The 24,863-nt window shown below is 32.9% G+C and overlaps 2 protein-coding genes across 2 annotated transcripts; both read left to right on the plus strand.

Moving 5' to 3' along the window:
- The first annotated feature begins 12,103 nt into the window (after positions 1-12,103).
- LOC134686468 (uncharacterized) lies at positions 12,104-23,790 on the plus strand. Its single transcript, XM_063546135.1, has 4 exons — positions 12,104-12,359; positions 16,603-16,820; positions 18,131-18,227; positions 21,881-23,790. Exons 1-4 carry the CDS (start codon positions 12,104-12,106, stop codon positions 23,788-23,790), a joined length of 2,481 nt encoding a protein of 826 aa, XP_063402205.1.
- Positions 23,791-24,063: 273 nt separating this feature from the next.
- LOC134686471 (ankyrin repeat domain-containing protein 29-like) lies at positions 24,064-24,591 on the plus strand. Its single transcript, XM_063546138.1, has one exon. It carries the CDS (start codon positions 24,064-24,066, stop codon positions 24,589-24,591), a length of 528 nt encoding a protein of 175 aa, XP_063402208.1.
- The last annotated feature ends 272 nt before the right edge of the window (positions 24,592-24,863 follow it).

The raw sequence follows: 24,863 nt of genomic DNA on the forward strand, positions 1-24,863 counted from the left end.
GCCTTTGGTCTCACATTTTGAAATGCAACAGTGTTGTACTGTGTCATCAAAAACCAAAATGTCTTTAAGGAGAACTGAACATGGCTGTATATGTGTAATATTGCTGTTGTAACTAGGACGATGATCTGAATGAGTCGTGTTTGGGTTATTTGTCATGTCTGGTGATGAGGGGACACCTGCCGTATCAGACGACACCGTGTCCATGGTGACGTCTGTTTCGGACCTTTTTATACTGGGCGACGTCCGAGCCAGTTTCCTGTTAGTTCTTCGTAAGTTCATGCAATTGTAGTTTTGCTACTGGGCGGATGATGTCCTCGGGGACAAAATGTCCACCAAATCATGAAACACTCTCTATCCTAATCTTAGATCTAAAGATACTGGTGACGTGATTTGATCTTAAAATTTACATGTTGTATCTTATTCCCTAGCGTGAATTTTTTTATCGAGTCAGGATTTGCTTGAAGGTGGATGCATGATTAGCAGGTGACGCCTACCTCTTAAAAATCGTTTCTTACAGTAAATGAGTTGTTACAACTCATAACTTTCAAAATAATAAATTCTGTTTAGTTTATTTCCATTGATATTTTCAGAAAGGGAAGAAGAAATGGACAGCGGTTACTGACTGATTGTGACAATATACAAATAACTGCACCTATGGTGTATCAATGTATTTGTTGTCCTTGGGTTACATTCATCAATCCAAACGAAAATGAATGTGCATGTACAAGAATGTAGGACTGGTGAAACATAGGATGTTGGAACAAATTAAATAGCATCAATGTTCAATTATATGCTGAGCCAAATAAAATATCATTGCAAATGAAGTGTTTCTCATTCAGTTTTTTCACCATGATTGTTTATTTCCTCTGTGTTCTCTTTTGATTTAGAAACAGTAATGCGCGATACATAGTATTGTTATAAAATGAATATTTTGTACAACGGAACACTTTCTAGAAGTAAAAATATTAATGCTAATCCAAATACAAATTTTAAAATAAAATTTGACATTTTATTACAACTAAATGCTACATGTATCTACATCGTTGAAATGCACAGTGTTTTAGCAAGTTTAACGTCAGCTATTCAATATGGTGATGATTAAAAACAGATATACATGTGCAGATTAAAATAATGCTGTTTCTTGTATGTGTATTCTGTAATAAAATGTGGAGATGTTCTTTAGATGCCTCTGCATCATCTATATTTAAACGTTTTGTTGGTAAACTGTTACAGTCATTGATGATACGAGGAAGAAACTGTATTTGTACGTATTGTTTGATAGTTGAAAGTTTTTGAATTTCCGTTGGTCTTTTTGCCTAAGTTGATGTCCTATTTTGCTGTTGTATATAATTCGGTATCTATTTGGCCATTCCATGATGTAAGTCCTTATGAAACATGCACAGCATTTTGATTTTTTGTAGCACTCAATTGACGGTTGTGTCAAATCCCTCAATGTGTTAGTAACTAATCCTGGTTTTCTACTGTATTAATGTAAAATGAAATGTGTCAATCTTCTCTCCATTTCTACCTTCTTAATCTATTTCCTGATATGGATCGTGATTGAAACTACTCGTATATTCAAAATATGCTCTTTCTTTTTCAATTTCTAACGGGAAAGCTTTGATATTTTTTTCTTTGACAGCATAATTTAGATTTAACATCGATTTAAAAGGCTATGCTATGCAAAAAGGGCACAACTTTGACTTTAATGTATTACTTATACCATTGATGTTCAAAAGGAACATCAAAAAGTAAAATCACAAAAATACTGAACTCAGAGGAAAATCAATTTGGAAAGTCCATAATCTCATGGCAAAATCAAAAAACAAAACGCATCAAAAACGAATGGACAAGAACTGTCATATTCCTGACTTGGTACAGGCATTTTCAAATGTAGAAAATGGTGGATTAAACCTGGTTCTATAGCGCTAACCCTCTCACTATAATCAGTTACTTGTGATACTCCTGATTTCTATAAAAGAGGGATCAAAGATACCAAAGGGACAGTCAAACTCGTTAATCTAAAACACACTGACAACGCCATGGCTAAAAATAAAAAAGACAAACAGAAAAACAATAGTACGCATGACACAACATAGAAAACTAAAGAATAAACAACACGAACCCCACCAAAAACTCGGGGTGATCTCAGGTGCTCCGGAAGGGTAAGCAGATCCTGCTCCACATGCTTTAGTTTCCACTAAAGGCGCATAAGTGGTACCACACAAAATAAAAACACTTTGCTTCAGTCTAATTTCAGCATATCTGCATATAGATGTTTGGATATATCTTTAACTCTTGTTACTTATTCTAATACTAGATTCGCATGATTTTTTCTGTCTGAAGCCGTGATGGTAATCTACAGGGATTTCAAGATGTTCCACCCTTATCTGCTGCACACCTTTGACGTTTTGTCAACTAAAAAAAGTTTACCTTTTATTTCATAATGCTTTAGTTTCCACTAAAGGCGCATAAGTGGTACCACACAAAAAAACCACTTTGCTTCAGTCTAATTTCAGCATATCTGCATATAGATGTTTGGATATATCTTTAACTCTTGTTACTTATTCTAATACTAGATTCGCATGATTTTTTCTGTCTGAAGCCGTGATGGTAATCTACTTGGATTTCATGTTTCTAGATATTTCAAATGTTATATTGCATTAAGGATGTACTTAGGTGAGGATAGGAGAAAATTAATAATTAAAATTAAAAAGTTAAAATTGATACTATCAGCTGGTAGAGCATCAATTAAGGATAAACAATAAGCTGAAAATATTGATAGGTTATGAAACTTCTTTTCGAGATATTTGAGTTTTAAAATATGGCGATGTAAAGCTGACTCGGACTTTTATTTTATATTTGCATTGGTATTATTGGGTCTCAAAACAAAAGAAAGAAAAATCAAGAATCTTTTAAAATTTTGGCTTATATGAAAAAAGAAATTGGTGTTATTGGGCAAAATATTTCACATTGTATTGTATGGAAAAACACCAAGGATTCCGAACATTTGACACAAAACCTCACCTAAGTACATCCGTAAATGGTTCACAATAATGTGATCAATTTTACACCTAACTCGTGTCAATGAAACAAGTTTGAATTTAGCTGGCAATTGTTTGCCTTCCTTCTTAATGATTGCTGTTTGTCGAACGGCTGAGACGGAACCTTTTACATAATTCGTAAATTTGTCTTTAAAAATGGACTTTGTTTTGAATATTATTTGGTCCCCATGCCTCTTAGTAAATTGACGTTACTTTAACACCCTGTATTTGAAAGAGCCATGCAAAAAACTTATTAGAGGGTCCACATGACATGTCAACCAAATGTAATGAAATTTTGCATATATGTTAACATAGCCAAAAGAAAAAAAAATCCATCTTTAAAATTTGATTTGGTGCTATTTATAGACTTTGCAGCGCCATCTACTGGAAAATGCATAATTTCCAAAAAAAACCACTAAAATTTCTCATTTCTGTCGCCCTAGATATGCTTAATTTGTTTAATTGCAGCTGATATTTGAATTGATTTATACAACAAGTATCATTTGTCCTTCAAAATTCCACATAATAGTTTGAAAGTCCCTATATATCTGGGCCTTTGGGTATAAGAAGTGCCTTTTTGGCATTATTTTTTGTATACCTCAAAAGACCACCAAAATGACTTGAAATCTCATAAAGTATTTATATTTTTGAAATATATTAAATATTTATTTGAAGATTAGCGTGTGTGCTTTGGTGTTTTAGATTTTTGAGCTGGGGTCTCTAACACTGTTACCATGACAATCGATTTAAAATCTGTAGTTTTCACACGTTTTTATCAATATTTCATGTATTTAAAAAATAAATGTTCAACTTGTTTTATCCTTAAAATTATGAAAATGTAAATTTCATTTGATTACAACTTCAGAACTTTTTCATAATGCTTGATAGATATAGGAAGATGTAAAATGAAGTTTAAATTTTACCATTTGGTTATTTTTCTGGTTTTATTTAATTTTTTTTTAAATTAACATAAAAAAACTTTAAAATGTAGTTTGTATTTATGATATCATTGCTAATTGTGTAAACCTATTAAATAAACCACTTAAACAAATAAACTAATTTTTTATAGGAGTTGTCTTCAAATATAGAGTTACAAAGTATCTTCCCTATTATAACTCTTCAATAAAAATGTAAAAATGTACATGTATAACACACCGAAAACATTGACAGCAGACAGAATTTCGTTTTGCACATGTACATGCATAACAGATAGAAAACATTGACAGCAGACAGATTTTCGTTTTGCACATGACTCTGATACATATTTCTACAGACATTTAGCCTACTTTGGATTATACACAATGAAAAACTAGAAGAAAAGAAGTGTTTTTTTAAATTGTATATGGCTGGTCCATATGCATGTCTATTTCACAGGCATGGCAATGTCCCATGCGGAGCATCTAAAAATTACAATACACATGAGGAACTCTATGTAAAAATTACTAACTGTGTGAAAAGTACATTCAAACTTTTGAGATCTCTCCATGCTTCAGATCAAAAAGACATATCAGAATCAACATTCATATTATCTCGAGCCGGTTTATTTGTATCCTCAGAATTTTTAAATAATTTATCAATATGCCAAAGCCATCGTGATCAATATGGTATTTACTGGAAAAGAGGAAACGCCAACCAATGCCAACATCCCCTGCACGGACCGGCCAAGCAGAAAGCAGATCGGGGAATTAATTTTAACAGAGCTGTTGAGATATAGTTGTTGTGGGGGGAATAGTTTTAGTTGGAGATGGTAAGATACATTGTTTCTTATGTTTCAAAGAAATTAAATGAAGGAGTTTTTATTAGGAAAGCAGAGGTTACATGATACAGTGTAACTTTAATTTAAAGTAAAACCATACATATCTGATCCTTCATTACCCTATACTCCGATAAGGGTGTTACCATAACGTTTTATTATACATTAAACACCCTGTATATTAGTATTTTGCACAGCATTCTAAAAATACTAGCAGTATTTGAAGTACACGTACAGTGTGTATACAAGAATATAACGTTGCATTATGTGCAATAAAGCACTGCATTCTTTGGAATAAAAAATTGCGTTCTTAAAAAGAAAACGTTGCTTGCATTAGAATAATACATTTTTTACATTACGACCATAATAATAAAATATTTCGTTGTTCATTCAAATAAACAAATGCGTTCAAATTGTTCCCTTTAAAAAGTTTTGGATTCTCATATATTCTATGTATAATTTTTGGACTAGTTCGAATCTCGGTCTATTTCTGTAATTTATTCTTACATACTTTTGATTTTTTAACCCTGTATGCGTACATTGCCTATGTAAATTTTAAAATTGTTTGTATGCACATTGAACGACAAATTTATGTGACGTATATAATTTTTCTGACGTCGGACACTCAAGTAGATCCATGTGTTCGTGGATAGGTTTTTGTGTCCTGTTAAATTGTTCCTTTTAAAAGTTTTGGATTCTCATAAATTCTATGTATAACTTTTGGACTAGTTTGATTTCTGTAATTTATTCTTACATACTTTTGATTTTTTTAACCCTGTCTGCGCTCATTGCCTATGTAAAATTTAAAATTGTTTATAATCCAGGTACTTTGGATAACTATTGTATGCACATTGAACGACAAATTTATGTGACGTATATAATTTTTCTGACGTCAGACACTCAAATCAATCCATGTGTTCGTAGATAGTAGATGTTGTTGTGTCCTGTTAAATTGTTATACGATGATGACTGATGTTCCCATATTTTGACTATTTTATTGATTGTGACTGTTTATTTAACGCATCATGTAAATGTAACGGAATTTGATGAGACTGTTATTAAAGTGAGAGGGTTAGCGCTATAGAACCAGGTTTAATCCACCATTTTCTACATTTGAAAATGCCTGTACCAAGTCAGGAATATGACAGTTCTTGTCCATTCATTTTTGATGCGTTTTGTTTTTTGATTTTGCCATGTGATTATGGACTTTCCAAATTGATTTTCCTCTGAGTTCAGTATTTTTGTGATTTTACTTTTTTTTTTTTCATAAGAATAAAACCTTGTGTTTATTAGAAGAAAACCATTGCGTTCGTTAGAATAAAACATATATAATTTCGTAACAAAGAAATGACATTAATTTGTAATTATTTTTTCTGTCATCACTTTGGATACAAAACAGTTTTAACTATACGATTCATAATTTCCAACGGACAAACGTATCATCTGATTAACTATGTATATTAGAAAAAGTAATGATTTTTAAATAAGATCAAGAGTATGAAAAGCTTATAATTAAAGTTACCAGATTTATAATATTGTACGCATGATATGCTTTTCGTCCACACAAGACAGAGACGTTGAAAAGATAGTTTGTGCTGACTTAAAAGGTATGACTGAATCAAAAGTGAGTACAGAGTGTGTGTGGCGAGGACTGTTTAGGCCGATAGTCATTAGTTTATCGCTCGCCATGCTCACATTCCAATGATGACTTAATATGAGGAAAGGGTAACGTACTGTAGTAATTGCCAGATTTATTATATCACACATGGAATATTTAATCGAACATTTTAACTTGGTGTCCCTTACATTCAGCATACTAGTAGTTCTTCAGGTAACAGTTTGTCCTTCATTTCAAACAATACATCTCTTGACCTTGATATTATCGGTGAAAAAATATTGTTGTTTGATAATTTTTATCTGTCATAAATACCAAGTTTGATTTTAAATGACAAGTTTTGAATATTTTTATCTTATGTTCGTGACACATAAGGAAGAATTGAAATATTACTGATAAGGGTTACAAATAATAATAGTTTAAATCCTTTAGTTATATGCTATTTGACAAATTGACACCATTAAATCATTCAAGAAAGATGCTAAAATACAGATACCATATTTTCAGATTTTTCCTGGTCCAAGACCACATTTATTTTGTAGTGCATTTTCTTTAGACAATAAATGAAAATAAAAAAATTCCCACCGGCACTTTCTGAGTAATATTTTACAGTGTGTTGAACTACTTTTAGGACAAATTATATCAAAGTTATAAAAAAACTTCATCATCTCTTACTCAAAATATGAACAATGCTATGGTAAGGGGGTCTTGAAATCTTTTGACAGCTTTCGAAATGCTAATTTTGACCTTTTTTAGCTGGACCAACTCACAACTTGACTTTCAAATTCATGACCAAAATTTGTTTACTGTGTAATTTCATCCCCTTTCTTGCTATTTGAGGCATAGAACATGAAAAAATGAATTTGGAAGGAGTACGAAAAAATTGGCAAGTAACACACTGTCCATACTAGGGACTCTATTTGTAGACAACGAAAATCAAAGGACGATAACTGTGTACGCGAACCAATTGAGGGATTAAGTATACAGTCTGGTTTTGATTACCGATAAGATAGATAGAAAATGTGTATCAAAATAGAATCAAAGTCATTGAATCTTCACTTATCATGAAACCAATGAATTAAAGACATATCTTGTATTTAGTCTTTCTGAATATACCAATTGTCGCAAGCTTTGCACCTTCCGACCAAGATATTCGAACGTTGTTTAGGAATTAAGCTGTAATATCATCAAATGTGTGTCTTTGTCCCTACATAAATATCAATTTAATGATGTATTCACTTATATTATGTACATATATATTCTACCACTGTATCATGGGTGATACGATATTTATCCACTCTCGACAGTTAAATTTTCAAATTTAAAACACGAGGCTCGCCTAGCGTTTTAAATATTTAAAATTATCTGTCGAGAGTGGATTAATATCGTATTACACGAGATTTGGTGGTGGAATCTGTTTCTCCAATGATTTTCAAACAATATTCAGGCAAACTTATTCCTTCTTTGCGACTGATCTGCAAAAAGATATGTTCTTTCTATGTGACGTCATCAGACATGGTCGCCTTTTTTCATGCCGTCACAATAGAAAATCAGAGGAAAACAGGAAAAAACGACGTCATAATCGGATTTTAACCAATGAAGAACTGTCATCAAACGAATCACACGTTATTAAAAAAAATATACAATGGCTGCAGAAAGGGATAAATTGACGAAGAATTAGAGAAACTAATATAATCAATTTACACTTTGCAGTTTTATGCCTTTTTCAACTGATTTTTATAGTTCGTTCTTATGTTGTACTGTTATACCGCTGTCCCAGGTTAGGGGAGGATTGGGATCCCGCTAACATGTTTAACCCCGCCACATTATATATGTATGTGCCTGTCCCAAGTCAGGAGCCTGTAATTCAGTGGTTGTCGTTTGTTTATGTGTTACATATTTGTTTTTCGTTCATTTATTTACATAAATAAGGCCGTTAGTTTTCTCGCTTGAATTGTTTTACGTTGTCTTATCGGGGCCTTTTATAGCTGACTATATGCGAATGGGCTTTGCTCATTTTTGAAGGCCGTACGGTGACCTATACTTGTTAATGTTTGTGTCATGTTGGTCTTTTGTGGATAGTTGTCTCATTGCAATCATACCACATCTTCTTTTTTATATGATTATATTTTTTTTATTCCTATTGAAAATACATGTACCAGCAAAAACATTTGCAACTTTTTCACCAAAAAAAAACAGATAAAAAATAGGAAGTAATGGAAAACCCCTGGACAATCCCCAATAACAAGGACAATTTTAAGGTTAAAACATTTCAGTGTCATAATATTTATTAGAACGCAATTTAACCTATTTGTTGCAATCTTATCAAAAATGTATATCTATACAAACTTTGATTCGCTAGTCACAAATATGATTATGCTGTATAAATACTGTTGTGATAAAACACCCTACACAATAAGTTTTGTTAAATGGTCGTCAGCTGGATAACGTAAGTTAAATGTTTTATCTTGTTGCTTTTCTTCATAGATAAGTTATAATTTTCATTGTCATTTTTATACCATTTAAAGCATCGTGGCGATATGTCTATCAATTGGGTATGTTCATTTTTAAGAGGTACGTTTTTTGTAACCAGGTTTAATCCAATATTTTCTACATAGAAAAATGCCCGTAGCAATTCAGTAATATGACATAGTTCGGAATTTTGTTATTTTACTTTTATCATTCATATATTCGTAGACATGAATTTTATAAAGAGAGGTCAGATATCACGTTATATTGTAACAATCTATACATTTTCCGTGTATGCAAAATTGTATTGTTTTCTCGAATGACTTAAATATTTTTTCTGTCGATGTAGAAATAACATAAACAAAATTGGTGCACACTAAAGAACGCGCGTAACGGGTTATTTAACAGTGTGCACCACTTTTATTATGTTATTTCGAATAGACAGAAAAAATATTACAGTCATTTCCTAAAATTTAATTCTAAATTCCATTTTAAACCGTAGAAAACCATGAAAAAACGTTGATGACGTCACGGTCACATGACTGAATTATGTATATGGGCTCATAATAAAATAACGTCAGCCAATCAGGAGACGCGTTACATCCAAAATTATATTCTAAATATTTAATGTAAATTTTCAACCCGATCTAAGCAAGACAGAATGTTGAAATATTTAATATTATCAAAAATATTCTCTGCAATGTTACAAAATGTATATTCTATCATGACGTCCTTCAAACGCTTTGAGTACACACCCGTGGTAAAATATAAATATATTGCCTGGGCTGTCCGAACGTACTCCCACGTCATATGCTTTTTTATGAATGAGGTACCCGACGTCATAGAACGATGACGTATGAATATAAACATTTTATGGGAAAAAAACAAGCTTTTGAAACCGACCATCACAACAAGGAAATCTAAACAAACGATGCTAAAATATGGTATGAGCCATTTGTTTCATATACTTATAAGACATATAAGTAAATGTTATTTAAATTCATCAAAACTATCTAAATACGTTATTGTAAATAGTTTAAGCATGTCACAAATTCAGTTTTCTTCGTTCTTTTACGCCAATTTAATGGTGCGTTTATTCATGGGAGAGACAAATATTTGCCTCCACCTAGAACGCTCGATCCAAATGAATTGCCGTATTTATCCTATTAGAATACAAATAATTCATGGGGTCTTGAATATATGGTGATTTTACCACGGGTTGTACCTTTCATGCTGATATTGCTCAGGGTAAAATATTTGTCATAAAGGGCCAACCCGTGGTAAAATCGAAATATATTGAAGCCGCCCTGAATTATTTCTTAATTCTTTTAAGGGGGCTCGTGGGTCTAAATCATTTTTTTAATATAAGATTTAACTATATTTTTCTATAAATAAACGTTAACCTTTATCTAAAAGAAAAATTAGATAAAAATATGGGGTCAGTGTTCATTTAAACTCACAATCTGCTTTTGAAAGAATCATGCATTTCTGTTACTTTTTTTAATTTTTGAACTAATAGGAGAAAAAGAGGTAAAATAGTAAAAAGAACTAAATTACAGAAATCGTGTTAATTTTACAATAGTTTAGGTTAAGTACAGTTCATTTGAAAAAAGGAATAAAAAAGATAGGTTACCAATGAGTTAAAAAGTTTATTTCAGGGAGATAATTTCAAGCTTTGTTAATTATATAAACATTTTAAAAATCATCTGGGGCCAAACCGAATTGATTGTTTGTGCCGAATTATAAAGTAACAACTAATAGTTTCATAAATAGAATTTATAATGAAAAATGTTTCAATATTTGGTGATCTTTTTGTACCCTCGAGCCTCCTTAAGATATATGAGATATATCATATTAAAAACAAGAATGTTCTCAAAGAACTCGGATGCCCAACTAGCACTATCATTTTCCATGTTCAATTCACCGTGAAATTGGGTAAAAAATCTAGTTAGCATTAAAGTTAGAAAAACCATACCAAAGGAAGCTTGTTTCAAGTTGATTGGACTCCAGCTTTATCAAAAACTACCTTCACCAAAAACTTCAACCTGAAACTCCCACTTTCATTTTCTTTGTTCAGTGGACCGAGAAAATGGGGTCAAAATTCTTATTTGGCTGTACAACAAGACAGATTATGCCATAAGCAACACGTTTACTACGTTTTAAGTAGATTAGACTTCAGCTTTATCAAAAACTATCTTACCAAAAACTTAACCGAAACACCGCATTTTCATTTTCTAGGTTCAGTGAACCGTTAAATTGGTATCAAAAGTATAATTTGGCTTTAAAATTAGAAAGATCATACCATAAGCAACAAGTGTACTAAGTTTCAAGTTGAGTGGTTTCAGCTTTATTTAAAACTACTTTGACCAAAAACTTAAACTGAAGTGGGACAGACGGACGGATGGACGCACGATCGAACTAACGCACAGACGGATTGATAATCTACTGGTCCGGCTCCAAATATACTGGTCCTGCACAAATGAAATTCATTTGATAAACACTAATATAAATGAGAGAAGTTTACGTTTATTTTCATGATTTATCTTCCTTTGTTTCCCTTTCTTTATTCAAGTAGTTTTTCAGTGCCGTTCTGATTGTTCATTAGCGTGTTCATTGATACTGTTGAGGAAATCATTGGGAGTCATCATCAAATTCTAACTTTGGTTACATTCAGAAACCTGCGAGTTTATCTACTTCTAACACATACATTTTTTCCTTCATTTTTTGCATACCATGCATTCATGCAATTTAAGCCACAGAGTCGATACACAAGCGGAGGTGTCCATATCCCTAGCTGTCATTACAAAAATGTCATTTAGCTTTTAATTTATGAGAAAACCTTTCCGTTGGACTTAAAATACATCTTGGTGATATGAACATTTTTTAATAACAACATATATGTTAGTATTAATATGATATGATAAAAGGGTATTAATTAAGATCCCTAATCATCGATCCTGAAATCTTTAGTTTCAACTTAGTCTGTCCGTCTGTCCGTCCGTCTGTTTATAATGTTTTGTGAGCTATGATACTTTAAAAACACTCTATAAAACTGAGGACAGGTGACTTTTGAAATATTTACTTTTATTATATAAAAAAGAAGATTGTGGTATGATTGCCAATGAGACAATTCTACACAGTGTATAATAATGATCTAGTTTGTTAGGTTGGGTCATGATAAATATTTGAATTTATATAAGAATCTTTTTTTCAATTTAGATAATGGAAAAAATAAAGACCAGTCTAAGTATTGGTGAAAACGAAATGACAACAATTTCTGAAGAAGAGGAAAACTTCGTCAGGATGAACTTGTTGCTAACTGGAATTTCCACTCGTGCAGTACGAGTTTTGTTTAACAATGAATTTCATCCATCAAATTTAGATGTTACTATTAAGAAAGAAATCTACAAACTGAATGACCTGAAAAAGAAAAAAATAATCAACCAACCACAGTGGGAATTTCTGTTTCCACGCAATAGTAAGTTTATGACAAGTACACAACGTCTTTGTCAAAAAAACATGTCTGAGTTCGATTAAAAACACTGAATGAAACCATTGGACCAGTTAAACTATTAGCTTTTAATATTTCAAGTATACTAAAAAAAAATGATTTGTCTTCAAATCTGGTCAGTACTGTTAAGATAAGAAGGAACGAAAAGTTTTTTTCTGCATTATATAGTCACATCTGGTAGTTAAACAGAAGTTTGCACTAAATGTCCGTGTCGTTAAATTTCATTTATTTTATACGTTCATACTGTTCTAAAGCCCGACAAGTCATACAAAAGAATAGGTCATCAGAGGCGAAAGATACCAAAGAGACAGTCAAACTTATTAGTCAAAATTAATCTGACAACGCCATTGCTAAAAAAGAAAACCACAGAATCCTATGAAAAAGGGGGTTGATATCAGGTGCACTGGAATAGTAAGCAGGCCTGGTTCTACATGAGGCATCTGTTGTGTTGCCCATGTTAGCACACACTCGGTTATGACTCGATTTCGTTGAGTCTCATCCCGGTGAAAAGGTGCCAGGATTGAAGTAACGACAATTAGAACATATCCGTTATTATCTGTGAAACAGATATTCTATGACAGTCAACAAACTCGTGATGGCGTCTTAGTTTATATGTGTCCTTTTATATATATATATCTACATAGATAACAAGTCAAAAAGGGTACAACATCACCATAAAATAACTATAAAATATACAAATATTAGATATTTCGGATAACAGATATCCTTCTTCAATAATAGCACGATGTCAAATGAATCATGTCAATTCAAATTGAGACTCTATCAAAATCTTGATTTATACAATTTAAGCGAATGCTGGAACAATTTTAAAATTTCCAAACACACCGCAAAGACTACAGAAATATGCCAAAAATAAAAATAGTTATTTACGATGTGAAATGGCACAACTTTAGATTTCCAAAGGATGTGACAGTTGAGATGTAATAACTGCATTGAGGGCAGTCCTCAAACAAAAAAATCAAAATAATCAAAAATGTCCTTACCGATCCAGGATGGTATAAATTAGACAATGGTAGGGCAATTACAACGGAAACTACATATTAAAGCCTTCCAAACGAATAGCAGTCTAATAGTGATTGAAAAAATAAGTTTTGTATATTGAGCTTAAAAAATTGAACGTGGCAACGTACTTATACATCATCCCGAATCAATGAAAACCTGTAATTTAAACGGTAATTTTAAAAATAATTTCGAACTGTAAAGCCAGTACTAAATCCGGCGTTGTTTGAAACAGGTGGTCACAGGAAAATGGGGGACTCGTTCTATGTTTTTTTCATTTATGCCCTCTGGGGAGACTGTCCGTAACTTTCTTATCCAAAATCTTTCCCGGGCGACTCTGTCGACCTTCGACCAACACTCGTTGTGGTCTATGATCGTGATGGTAAGGTTTTTGAGATCAGCTTGTGTGTGTCCAGGTGGTCTCAAATGACGACTTACGGGTAGGTCGGGCTTGCAAGTGTAGTCACTTCGATGACCATTCATGCGTTTGTGAAATGGCTGCTCTGTCTCGCCAACATACTGCATGCCACATCGACACTGAAGGAGGTATACAACATTCTGGGTTTTGCAAGTTACATTGCAATATATAGTGTACACAGACCCAGTCGAGTGGCAAGTGAATGTTTTAGTATTCAGTATTTGTTGACAAGTCAGGCAACGTCTGTTACCACATGACTTGCACCATTCTGCAGTTGAACAGCTTTTATTTGAGGAAACGTCAGCTCTAACAAATAAGTCTTTCAGACTTGCTGGTCTTCGAAAAGCTAAGACAGGAGGATTGGGAAAGATCTTGGATAATTTAGGGTGTTTGGCAATAGTTTGCCAATTGGCACGGATCAAACGTGAAAGGTTATTAAAGGCTGGATTGTATGTAAGAACAAACGGGACTATTTTGCTGCGCCTCTTCCGTTTGTACTGTAAGAGGTCATTGTGGCTGTTATTGTTAGCGCGCGCAAACCCCTTATCTATGTCCAATTTCTTATAACCTCGTTTTGTCAAAAATCCGCGAAGTTCCTGTAACCGTTTCGTGACAGCCTCCTTAGAGGAGCAAATCCGCTTGACTCTGAGAGCTTGACTGTACGGGATACTTTTTGTACAGTGTTTTGGGTGACAGCTTTGGGGAGAAAGGTATTGATGTTTATCTGTGGGTTTACAGTAGAGGCCTGTTGATATGACACCGTCCTTTATAGATGTGGTTGTGTCTAAGAAAGATATCTTAGAGTCGGAAATTTCATACGTAAATTTAATTGAATGGTGGGCGTTGTTTGCATGTCTGATGAAATCATCCAGTTTTTGTTGAGATTCAATCCATTTCATGTCAACATCATCAATGAAACGGAACCAAGACAAAGGTTTGGATAAAGATGTTGCAATAATTTGTTTTTCTAATTTGCCCATGAAAATATTGGCGTAAGACGGTGCCATTTTTGTCCCCATCGCTGTCCCGTTAATTTGAAGGTAATGCTCACCATTTAAGGTGAAATTTTTGCATTTCAGGACCAGAGTAAGCAGCTGGACTAAACATTCAGTAGGTGGTTCTAAAATGTTGCGCGAGTCCCATATTTCCCTACAAGATTGTATGCCGTCATCATGATGTATGTTGGTATACAATGAGGTAACATCTAAAGTGACAAGGAGGGTTTCCGGAGGAAGAGGGTTCATGTATTCCATTTTACGAAGATAATCTGTAGTGTCTTGAATGTGGGAAGGAAGATTTTCTACATGAGATCTTAAATGAAAATCGACGAATTCCGAAATTTCTCAATCGGATGGCCGTTTGCGGATACAATGGGTCTACCAGGGTTGTTAACCTTGTGTATTTTGGGAAGAAGATACAATCGACCAGGCTTGGCATTCTCTGGCTTTAATTAACCAATTGTATCCTCATCTATGTGACCGTCATTGTACATGGTTTGTAACGCAGTGATAATTTTGGAGCTAAACTCGGAAGTAGGGTCATAGTCTAGCTTCTTATAAAATCTCTCATCAGAGAGCTGACGCACTATATATATATATCCGATGGATACATCTGTTGTAGGGTTGTCACTGACTCAGACGTACTTATGAATATAATTATTTTCTGTGACTGTATCTTACATTAATTTGTAGGATCCTTTACTATAGATAATTTAGCTGATCTGTAACAATAACATCTTCTTATTTGTAAATAAACTGATGCAGTTACTAAATTGAATTATATAAGTGTCTAAGAATTTAACTTGAACACACTAATGAGTGTTATAAAATTAGGTGTTATATTTTATATATTATTCACGCAATATTTCGCTAAACAAATTAGCTTCATCGGGCGTGAAATCGGATGCATGACAAAAAATATCTTTGTAGCTTGAGCTACACAAAAGTTTAACATATTGATTAATGATCTGTATAAAACAAATTTTTGCCGTTTATTGTACATAAACATTTTTTTCAAAAATTAAAACAAATAGTTGTTTTAGTTAAATAGAAGTAAACTTGATGAGTTATTCCTTAGTTTTCGGGTAGAACTGTTTTTCATCCCTCTCATTAAGTCCATCAGCTTCAAGAGTACGTAGCTGATGCATCCAGAACCTTTCTCTCTTTTTTCTCATTTCTGAGTCCCAATTTTGGTTTACCACAATTATTTGAAAGGTGATGTTTTCAAAAGTATGTCCTGTTCTTAAGATGTATATATATACATATTTATACACCGTATGCAAGCGCTGTTTGAATGTTGCTATATAGAAAAGGAAAGTTAACAATCGTGAATCTGCAATCATTAGTTTAATCGTAAAATTTTGTTTTCAACAGATCCTCATTGTTAATTTCTAGATGTAAGTTAATGTATGAGGCAGACTTTCTGTTTCAGTTGTATCCTTTATTTCAAGTTTAATGAAATAAATGCTTTCAACCTAGTTTAGTGCGATAACATAGTTTAAATAGCGGAAACAGTTAAAAATACTGCTAACTTCTTTTCCTTCTTTCTAAGAAGTTCCTGTATGAAGTCATCATCATAGGAGAAAGTAATAAGTTGCCAAAGAACAGAAATTATCAGCATACACTTGTGAATCTGTTATTTTAATGTTAATAAATGTAACCTACACTAATTTCCAATTGCACCAACAGGTCCCCCAAACGGTACTTATACGTCGGAGTAACATATGACTGATGAATAGTATAGTTAAAACTCCTGATTTAACTCTATTAACAGGTGTTCCAGATTCAAACATGTTTGATATAACTTTGATGATAACATTACTTACAAACCTTACTGGGTTGAACCATTATGACAAGTTGCCATTGGTTACAGACACCACACCAGCAGCTGATTTGGGGAGGATGAAATACTATAGAAACCACATATCACACAATAAAGACGGCAAGTTAGAAAACACATTTTTCAGCATAGCATGGAATGATATTATTGAGGTAAGACTGGGTATATGGTGGCATGACTCTTCTAGTTGTTATCATACAATTAAATATATTGGAATGAAGTTGGAAAACAGTTAAATTCAAATTTACAAAACAACCTTCACAAAAAAAAAATAGTAAAGAGCTAAACATGTGGAGAAACCTGCCATTTCAAAGCGGAAAAAACAATGACAAAGATAAAAACTTGATTATATCATAATGTGAACGAGAAACTATTGTGGATTCATTATTATTCGTTGAATACCAATTTTCGTGGATTTCGTGGGGACAGGGGAACAACGAAATACAGATTATCTAAAGGAATGTATGCAGAATTAGCCAAAACAACGAATTTATATATCCATGAATATGCAAGTTTTCATCAATCCACGAAAATTTGTACCCACGAAAATAAATGAATCCACATTAAACCATGCATAACCTAATGTTCAAGTTCCTATATGGAATGTTCGAATATACTGATCTTCAGGTCAAGGTTGTTGTCCATATAATAACCAACATTAAGACATCCACCACATATCATATAATTAAAGTGTTTAAGGTATGGTTTTGTTCCACACGTGTTGTTTACGATTTACGTATAATTTTTCAAAGGTTTGATCCTTACCTCTAATGTTCCAAGGAACAGCCGATTGTTCCAAGATTATATCAACAATGCTTATTTCTAGCGCTACCAAACATGAACATGAATACCAAAACCAATGCCAACCTACAATATTGTAAAAAGCATCGTCTTTAAATCTGTACATTAGTCGACTATGCTATTCCATAAATTTGTTTTTCTGTTTATATGTTTCATATCACGTTTAAAATTTGGTATAAGATAATCAACCTTGAAGTTGTTATCTTATCATCAAACTTAGTAGTCCATATGTTTATAATGAAGTGAAATTAAAATCAACTTTAATAAACACAAAAGTAAGGATAGCGAGTGCAAGACATGGTTTCTATTTATTGATTGAAGATAAGAAATGTAATTGGGCACTAATACAAAAAATATATTGACAATAGTAAACAAAAGCCCGATGTACTGACTCATTATACAGTGTAACCTACCTAATCCGACACCTGAGTATTCCAACATCCTGCGTTATTCGACAAGTTATCCTGGTCCAATAATATGCCAATCGTTAAAGAAAATAACCTGAGTATTCCGACACCCTATTTAAACATGTTAAACCGACATGTTTTTTTCTGATCCACCTGTGTGACGGATTAGGCAAGATACACTGTAATCTGAAATTTCAAAATTTCATATGAGAAAATGCTTATAAGTATCTGATGTTTTATATTACTGTTTACAGGCTGTTTATAGACTAGGTGGCCAAAGTATGCTTGATGAATGCAAAGAGTTAAGGACAAAAATATTGGACCAGTCGACTGTACCTTGGAACATAAGAGGTAGGGATCAAACCTTTAACAAATTATACGTACATTGGAAACAACACGTTTAGAACATAACCATACCTTTTTTAGTCTTAGATGCATGATTTGATTATAAGATGTTAGAGGCATTAAACTAGCTGTCACTTACTACGAGTACTTTCAGATCTGTACTCTGTAGTATTTGTATTTGTATCCATCTCACGAAATAAGTCTTTTTCAAATAACTTTTATAGTTCGTTCTTATGTTGTACTGTTACACCACTGTCCAAGGATAGAGGGAGGATTGGGATCCTGCTAACATGTTTTACCCCGTCAAATTCTGTATTTATTTGCCAGTCCCAAGTCAGGAGCCTGTAATTCAATTTTTGTTTTTCGTTCATTGTTTGTAAATAATTTTGATAGTTATATTTCTCGTTTGAATTGCTTTACATGGACATTTCGGGAACCTTAATAGCTGACTATGCGGTATATGGACTGTGCTCATTGCTGAAGGCCGTATAATGACCTATTAATGTTAATTTCGATATCATTTGGTTTCCTATGGAGAGATGTCTCTTTGACAATCATACCACATCTTCTTTTTTATACTTTCACATAGATAAGATAATAGTAGACATGATAAACTTTACTCATGTCAAGTCTTTCTTTATTTGAAACTGAGATGAATTTTGTACAATTTTTTGAAAAGTTCAAATTTAATAAAGACTAATAGGGGAAAATCAATGGTTGTATTACAACTCATATGGACAACTGCACATACTCCCTTGACCTTGTGTGGATTCTCATTATATGGTATTTGGGTAAAATATTACAAAAATGAAATAATCGAAATTCAATGAGTCTCATAAACTAATTTTATGAGAAAATTGCCTTGAAAAAACCTGTACCAAGAATATACTTATAAAGAGCAAGCAACACTCAATGTTTGTGAAGCTTTTTCTATATTTTCCTCCGTAATTATTTATATTTTTCTATACTAAAAACCTTTTCCCAAGTATTAATTTGATGAATATACGGTAATAAGCAAATGAAATTATATTTTAAAGCATTTACACCAAATTATTCACGAAAAGGGACTTTTATTTAATACTTCTTTAAACCTCCATCGAATCATTAAACCTTTATAGGGATAGTTTCTTTAGCTTAAATATTTAAATTATTCATTTATTATCAAATTTCTGTAATTAATGAGTGAAAATTACCGCTATTCTTTTTTATTGGCCTAAAATGTTAAATTTATGAGGAAATGAGAGGTATGCTAAGGAGCAAAACTGACCTTATAATAAAATTCGGAGACAAACAGGCCTATAAGTGACATTTACAATCCAAATGTCATCTTTTATATCATGTTCAACTGTGGGTAGGCAGACAAGATAAATATTTCATCTTTTATTGGTCCACACTATATATCATCATGATGCTGCTTAATGTTTGCAAAAAAATTGTGTTTGAATCGCTACAGATGACGTCTTAAATTATACTAGATGTTTTTTAAAAAATTGAACCGATTATCCCAAAACTTGACAGTAATACTAGACATAATCAGTTTTACCGAGGAAAACATCGTACTTTTGGGCTTTTTAACTTTTTTGGATTCGAGCGTCACTGATGAGTCTTTTGTAGACGAAACGCGCGTTTGGCGAATATACAAAATGTAGTCCTGGTATCTATGATGAGTTTATTCACATTCAGTTTATTCAACAAAAACATCTTCTCCAGATTTAATACCACCAAATCATAGTACGTCACATCCAATTGCGTACAAAAAAGAAAATATATTCCTTTGAAATTGACAGTTGTACAAAAGTTATCCTACATTTCAGTGCAGTAAAAAAAGTCTGTGTCATAAACATCTATCTTGTGTGTTTCACAGCATCATTATTTGTTTACACAATGTATTTGGTGTTTAAATAGAATATTTTGAAAACTTGAGTTTACAAAGTTACTGATATGAAGCTTGTACACAAGGGGAAAAAGGGTGAACATTTGATTGGTTAAATTCCAGTGATGCATTTTTTCGTATATGTAATGAAACGTTATGTCAAATTTTTCCATAGTACGAGACAGGATAAAACTCATGCCAAGTTTGTCTTTATTTGAAACAAAGATAGATTCTGCACATTGTTTTAACAGACCAAATTAAACAAAGACTAATAGAGGAAAATCAATGGCGGTCTTACACCTTTTAACTATTCACCAATCGATGCCGTGTGAGAACGTATATTTAAGTCAGGCAAACAGTCAGCTTAATGGTTGTTAGTAAAAACAGTTCAGTGGACAGAAGCACCCGGAACTTGCATTTTATGGAAATAATCAAACAAGTGGTTGTGCTAATAATACGTTGGTTTTCTGTTTTACAACGGGTAACACGTCAGGACCGTTTCTCGTTGTTATCTACAGTCCGTTTCTATGCATGTTGGTGTTTGTTTTTGTTTCAACCTAGTTTTTTTTAGATCTGCTGTTCCATTGTTTCTCTCTCATAGTAAATGTGCGTCGCGGATATGCAATGTATTCACTAGATTAATTGCCTGTATCCATGCAGAAAACCATATTGGGAATCTTTCAACGTTTTAATTTGGACACCAGTATAAGTAACAATAAGTAACGTTTGACTCATGAATTCGTGGATGAAGCCATAAATGATAACCACCCAAAATGTTTACCTCTCGAACAAAGTACTTCCACTGTATATGGTCTATATATGAATATTAGCGATACATCAAGGTTGTATATTGCGAAATTCTGCACACTGTACACAAAAGTTGACATTGAATTGATATTCGTAGTAGTAAAATTGTTTTCTTTCGAAAGTAGGTAAATTGTTCTCTATGGCAACCTTTACTAATATATATTGGCTGAACAAATCCAACGGTTTAATAAATGCATACGTCTACTGGTAAGGGTTTGCTCCATTGCCTCTTAAATGTTGGTACCCTTGCACTCGTTTCAACTATCTTCATTAAGTCAACTTGTTCCTTAATTCAGATGAGGCTGACATCCAGCCTAAAAGGAAGAAACTAAAGACATTTAAGATATTTTTAATATACTTTAACTTTAATTTTCGCTATAAAGATGTTGCAGTATCACTAAAGTATTAAACGTTTGGTAACTATGTTAAATGCATTTATCTCATCAACTAGAGATAAAAGACTCACATCGAGTCGGCTGACTATAAGAAATACCTGTTTCCCAGACGTACCAGGATTTATTCTAAAGTTCCTTACCGTTCTCCTGCAATTTTTCCCAAATGTTATCGCCGAATAAGAATTATCAGGTTGTTTTTCCTAAAATTAGATGAGAATCACATTTGGAGCAGGATGTGCTCATTCCTTCCAAAAAAGATTATCCTCGGGCAATTGTTATTGGGTTCGTGTTTTCTATTTTATGTTTTCTATATGTTGTTTGTCAGTTAGTCTTTTCAGTTTTTGACTTGGCGTTGTCACTGTATTTTTGACTTGTGAGTTCGAATGTCTCCTGCTATCTTTCGCCCCTCTTTTGAGCTAATAGTTTGAAGTATAGAACGATCAATGAAGACGGATAATACAGGCTTCCATATTGTGTGATTGATACTCACAGCTTGTTACCAACAATGCACTTATCGCTTTTTAATTTTAGGATTTAAATGTATGAGTATCATAGAATATATTATTTAAATTCATATATTTCAGATCAAATCAGTAAGACATTGAAAGCATGGAAACTGATGAATTTCAAATTTGTTGGAACAAAGGCTTCGCAGTATGTTTTTGAATGTTTACAGAAACACAGATGTGTAACAATTACAGCAAGTTCTGGTGTTGGAAAGACAGCAACTCTACGACATGTGGCAATACAAATGGAAGATGAAGGATACAATGTTCTATTAGTAACAACTCCATGTGATATAGTAAAGTTTAACAATCCAAATAAAAAAAATCTGTTCGTTATGGATGACTTTTGTGGAACTTATTCTATCAATCAAACTGACCTGAATATATTGGAACCTGTCATGGAAAGTATCAAAGATATATTGATCCGAAATAAAACAACAAAAATCATTGTAGCATGTCGACTACAAGTTTACCAAGATAACAAATTTGAATCGTTGTCACTTTTCAGGACATGTGTATGTAACCTTCAATCAAAAGAATTGTGTTTATCACAAACAGAGAAACAGTCAATAGCAGAACAATATATTGACATAAAAAGTTCAAACATAAGTATGGACTGTGTATATGATTGTTTTCCACTTCTTTGTAAATTGTATAGTAGCATTTCAAATTCTAACATAACAGATTTCTTTCAGTATCCATTTTCAGTTTTTGAATTAGAGATTGACAAGTTGCATAAAAATGGACATTTTGGAAAATATTGCGCCTTGGCTCTGTGTGTCATGTTTAACAACAGACTGGAAGAGGAATGGTTTACAGATGAAACAGATAAAGAAATAAAAATAAGAATAACGAACACATATGAGGCTTGTAAGCTGAACAGAGGAACATCTCGACTTACCTTATTAGATGAAATGAAGTCTCTCATACATACATTCATGATAAAAGAACAAGACGTATATACTTGTATACATGGTAAAATATTTGACTTTCTGACATATTATTTTGGAAAAAATATGATCCAGTGTGTGATCAAAAATGCAGACAGTCGGGTTATTAGTCAGAGACTGTTATTAGAAAAAAGAGGTAATATCGAACAGTTTATCACAGTTGTACCATTTGAATACCACCAAATGTACAGGGAGAGAATACTTTATGACTGGTCTAAAGGAAGGGTGCAACATGTGTTTAATAATATCAATTTGAAGATACAAGAGATCAGACAGAGATTTCTCTGTTATTTAAAAGCATTAGATATTTCTTCCCAGAGGCAATTAGCACTAACCTGTGATGTTGATTACAAAGACACTGTTTTGTTACAATGTTGTAGCTTAGGTGATATTCCATTGATCACTTGGTGTATCCATCATGGTGTTGATCCTAACCAGTGCAACGTTAGTGGAGAGAGTCCTTTATTTGTTAGTGTTCAAGAAGGCCATACAGATGTAGTGGAGTTATTACTGGATAACAAGGTAGACATAAATAAGTGTGAAAACCACGAAATATCTCCTTTGTTTATTGCTTGTAATAAAAACAGCATAGAGATTGTGAAACTATTACTTGCCAAAAACGCAAACATTGACAAATGTAGAGATAATGGAGAATCACCATTATTTGGTGCGTGTCGTAATAATAATGTAGATGTTATAAAACTGTTGCTGGACAAAAAAGCAGATATTGACAAGTTTACCGACGAGGGAGTATCTCCATTGTTAATTGCATGTCAAAATAATCATATAGAGACTTTAAAGTTGTTAATTGACAACAAGGCAAATATTTTAAAGTGTGCAGATAATAAAGCGTCTCCTCTGTATATGGCTTGTCAGAATAACCACATAGAGATAGTTAAGCTATTACTGGACAACAAGGCAGAAATAAATCGGCCTTTAGATGATAGAGCATCTCCTTTGTTTTCTGCTTTTCAAAATAATAACAAAAAGATATTAAAAAATATACAGGACAACAACACAAACATTAATATGTGTTGAGATATTGGAGCATCTCCTTTGTCTAAAGCCAATCATACGCATCGTACAGAAATTGAGAAGCTATTACTCAACAACAAGGGATGCCCTATTAGGTGCCTTTCTAACGCCGGAGCACCGTTGCATATCGCTATTCAGAACAATCATATAGAGATAGTAAAGTTATTACTGGACAACAATGCAGATATAAATACGTGTGTAGGTTTTGGAGCATCATCTTTGTATATTGCTTGTCAGAATAACTGTACTGAGATAGTAAAGGTATTACTCGAAAAAATGGCAGACGTAAATAAGTGCGGAGATGATGGAAAATTCCCTTTGTATATTGCTTGTCAGAGGAATCATATAGAGATAGTAAAGATATTACTGGACAATAAAGCAGAAATAAATCAGTGTAAAAAAGACGGACCATCTTCTTTGTATGTTGCTTGTCATCAGAATCATCTAGAATTAGTAAGGATGTTACTTGACTACAAAGCAGACATTGATAAAGGTGCAAATAATGGTGCAACTCCTTTGTTTATTGCATGTAAAAAAAATCACAAAGAATTGGTAGAGATATTACTGGATAATAAAGCTGACATAAATAAGTGTTTAGTTGATGGAGGATCTCCTTTGTTAATTGCTTGTTACCAGAATAATATCGAAATAGTAAGGGAGTTACTTGCCCACAAAGCAGATATTAATAAAAGTGCACATGATGGATCATCGCCATTGTTTATTGCTTGTCTGAAAAATCACAAAGAGATAGTGCAAATATTACTGGACAACAAAGCCGATAAACATAAGTGTACATTATGTTGATAATCTCTTTTGTTTTTTTCGTTTATGAGGAATCATCAAGATATAGTAAAAATGCTGGTACAGAAAAAAGTAAAATCACAAAAATACTGAACTCAGAAGAAAATCAATACAATAATATAAAGTCCATAATCACATGGCAAAATCAAATAACAAAACGCATCAAAAATGAATAGACAAGAACTGTCATATTCCTAACTTGGTACAGGCATTTTAAAATGATGGTAGAAAGGAGCAGATTGCGATATGGTTTATGCAGTATTTTTTTCTAACAG

The sequence above is a fragment of the Mytilus trossulus genome, chromosome 10 (genome assembly GCF_036588685.1).
Source record: "Mytilus trossulus isolate FHL-02 chromosome 10, PNRI_Mtr1.1.1.hap1, whole genome shotgun sequence".
Taxonomy (NCBI): Eukaryota; Metazoa; Mollusca; class Bivalvia; order Mytilida; family Mytilidae; genus Mytilus; species Mytilus trossulus.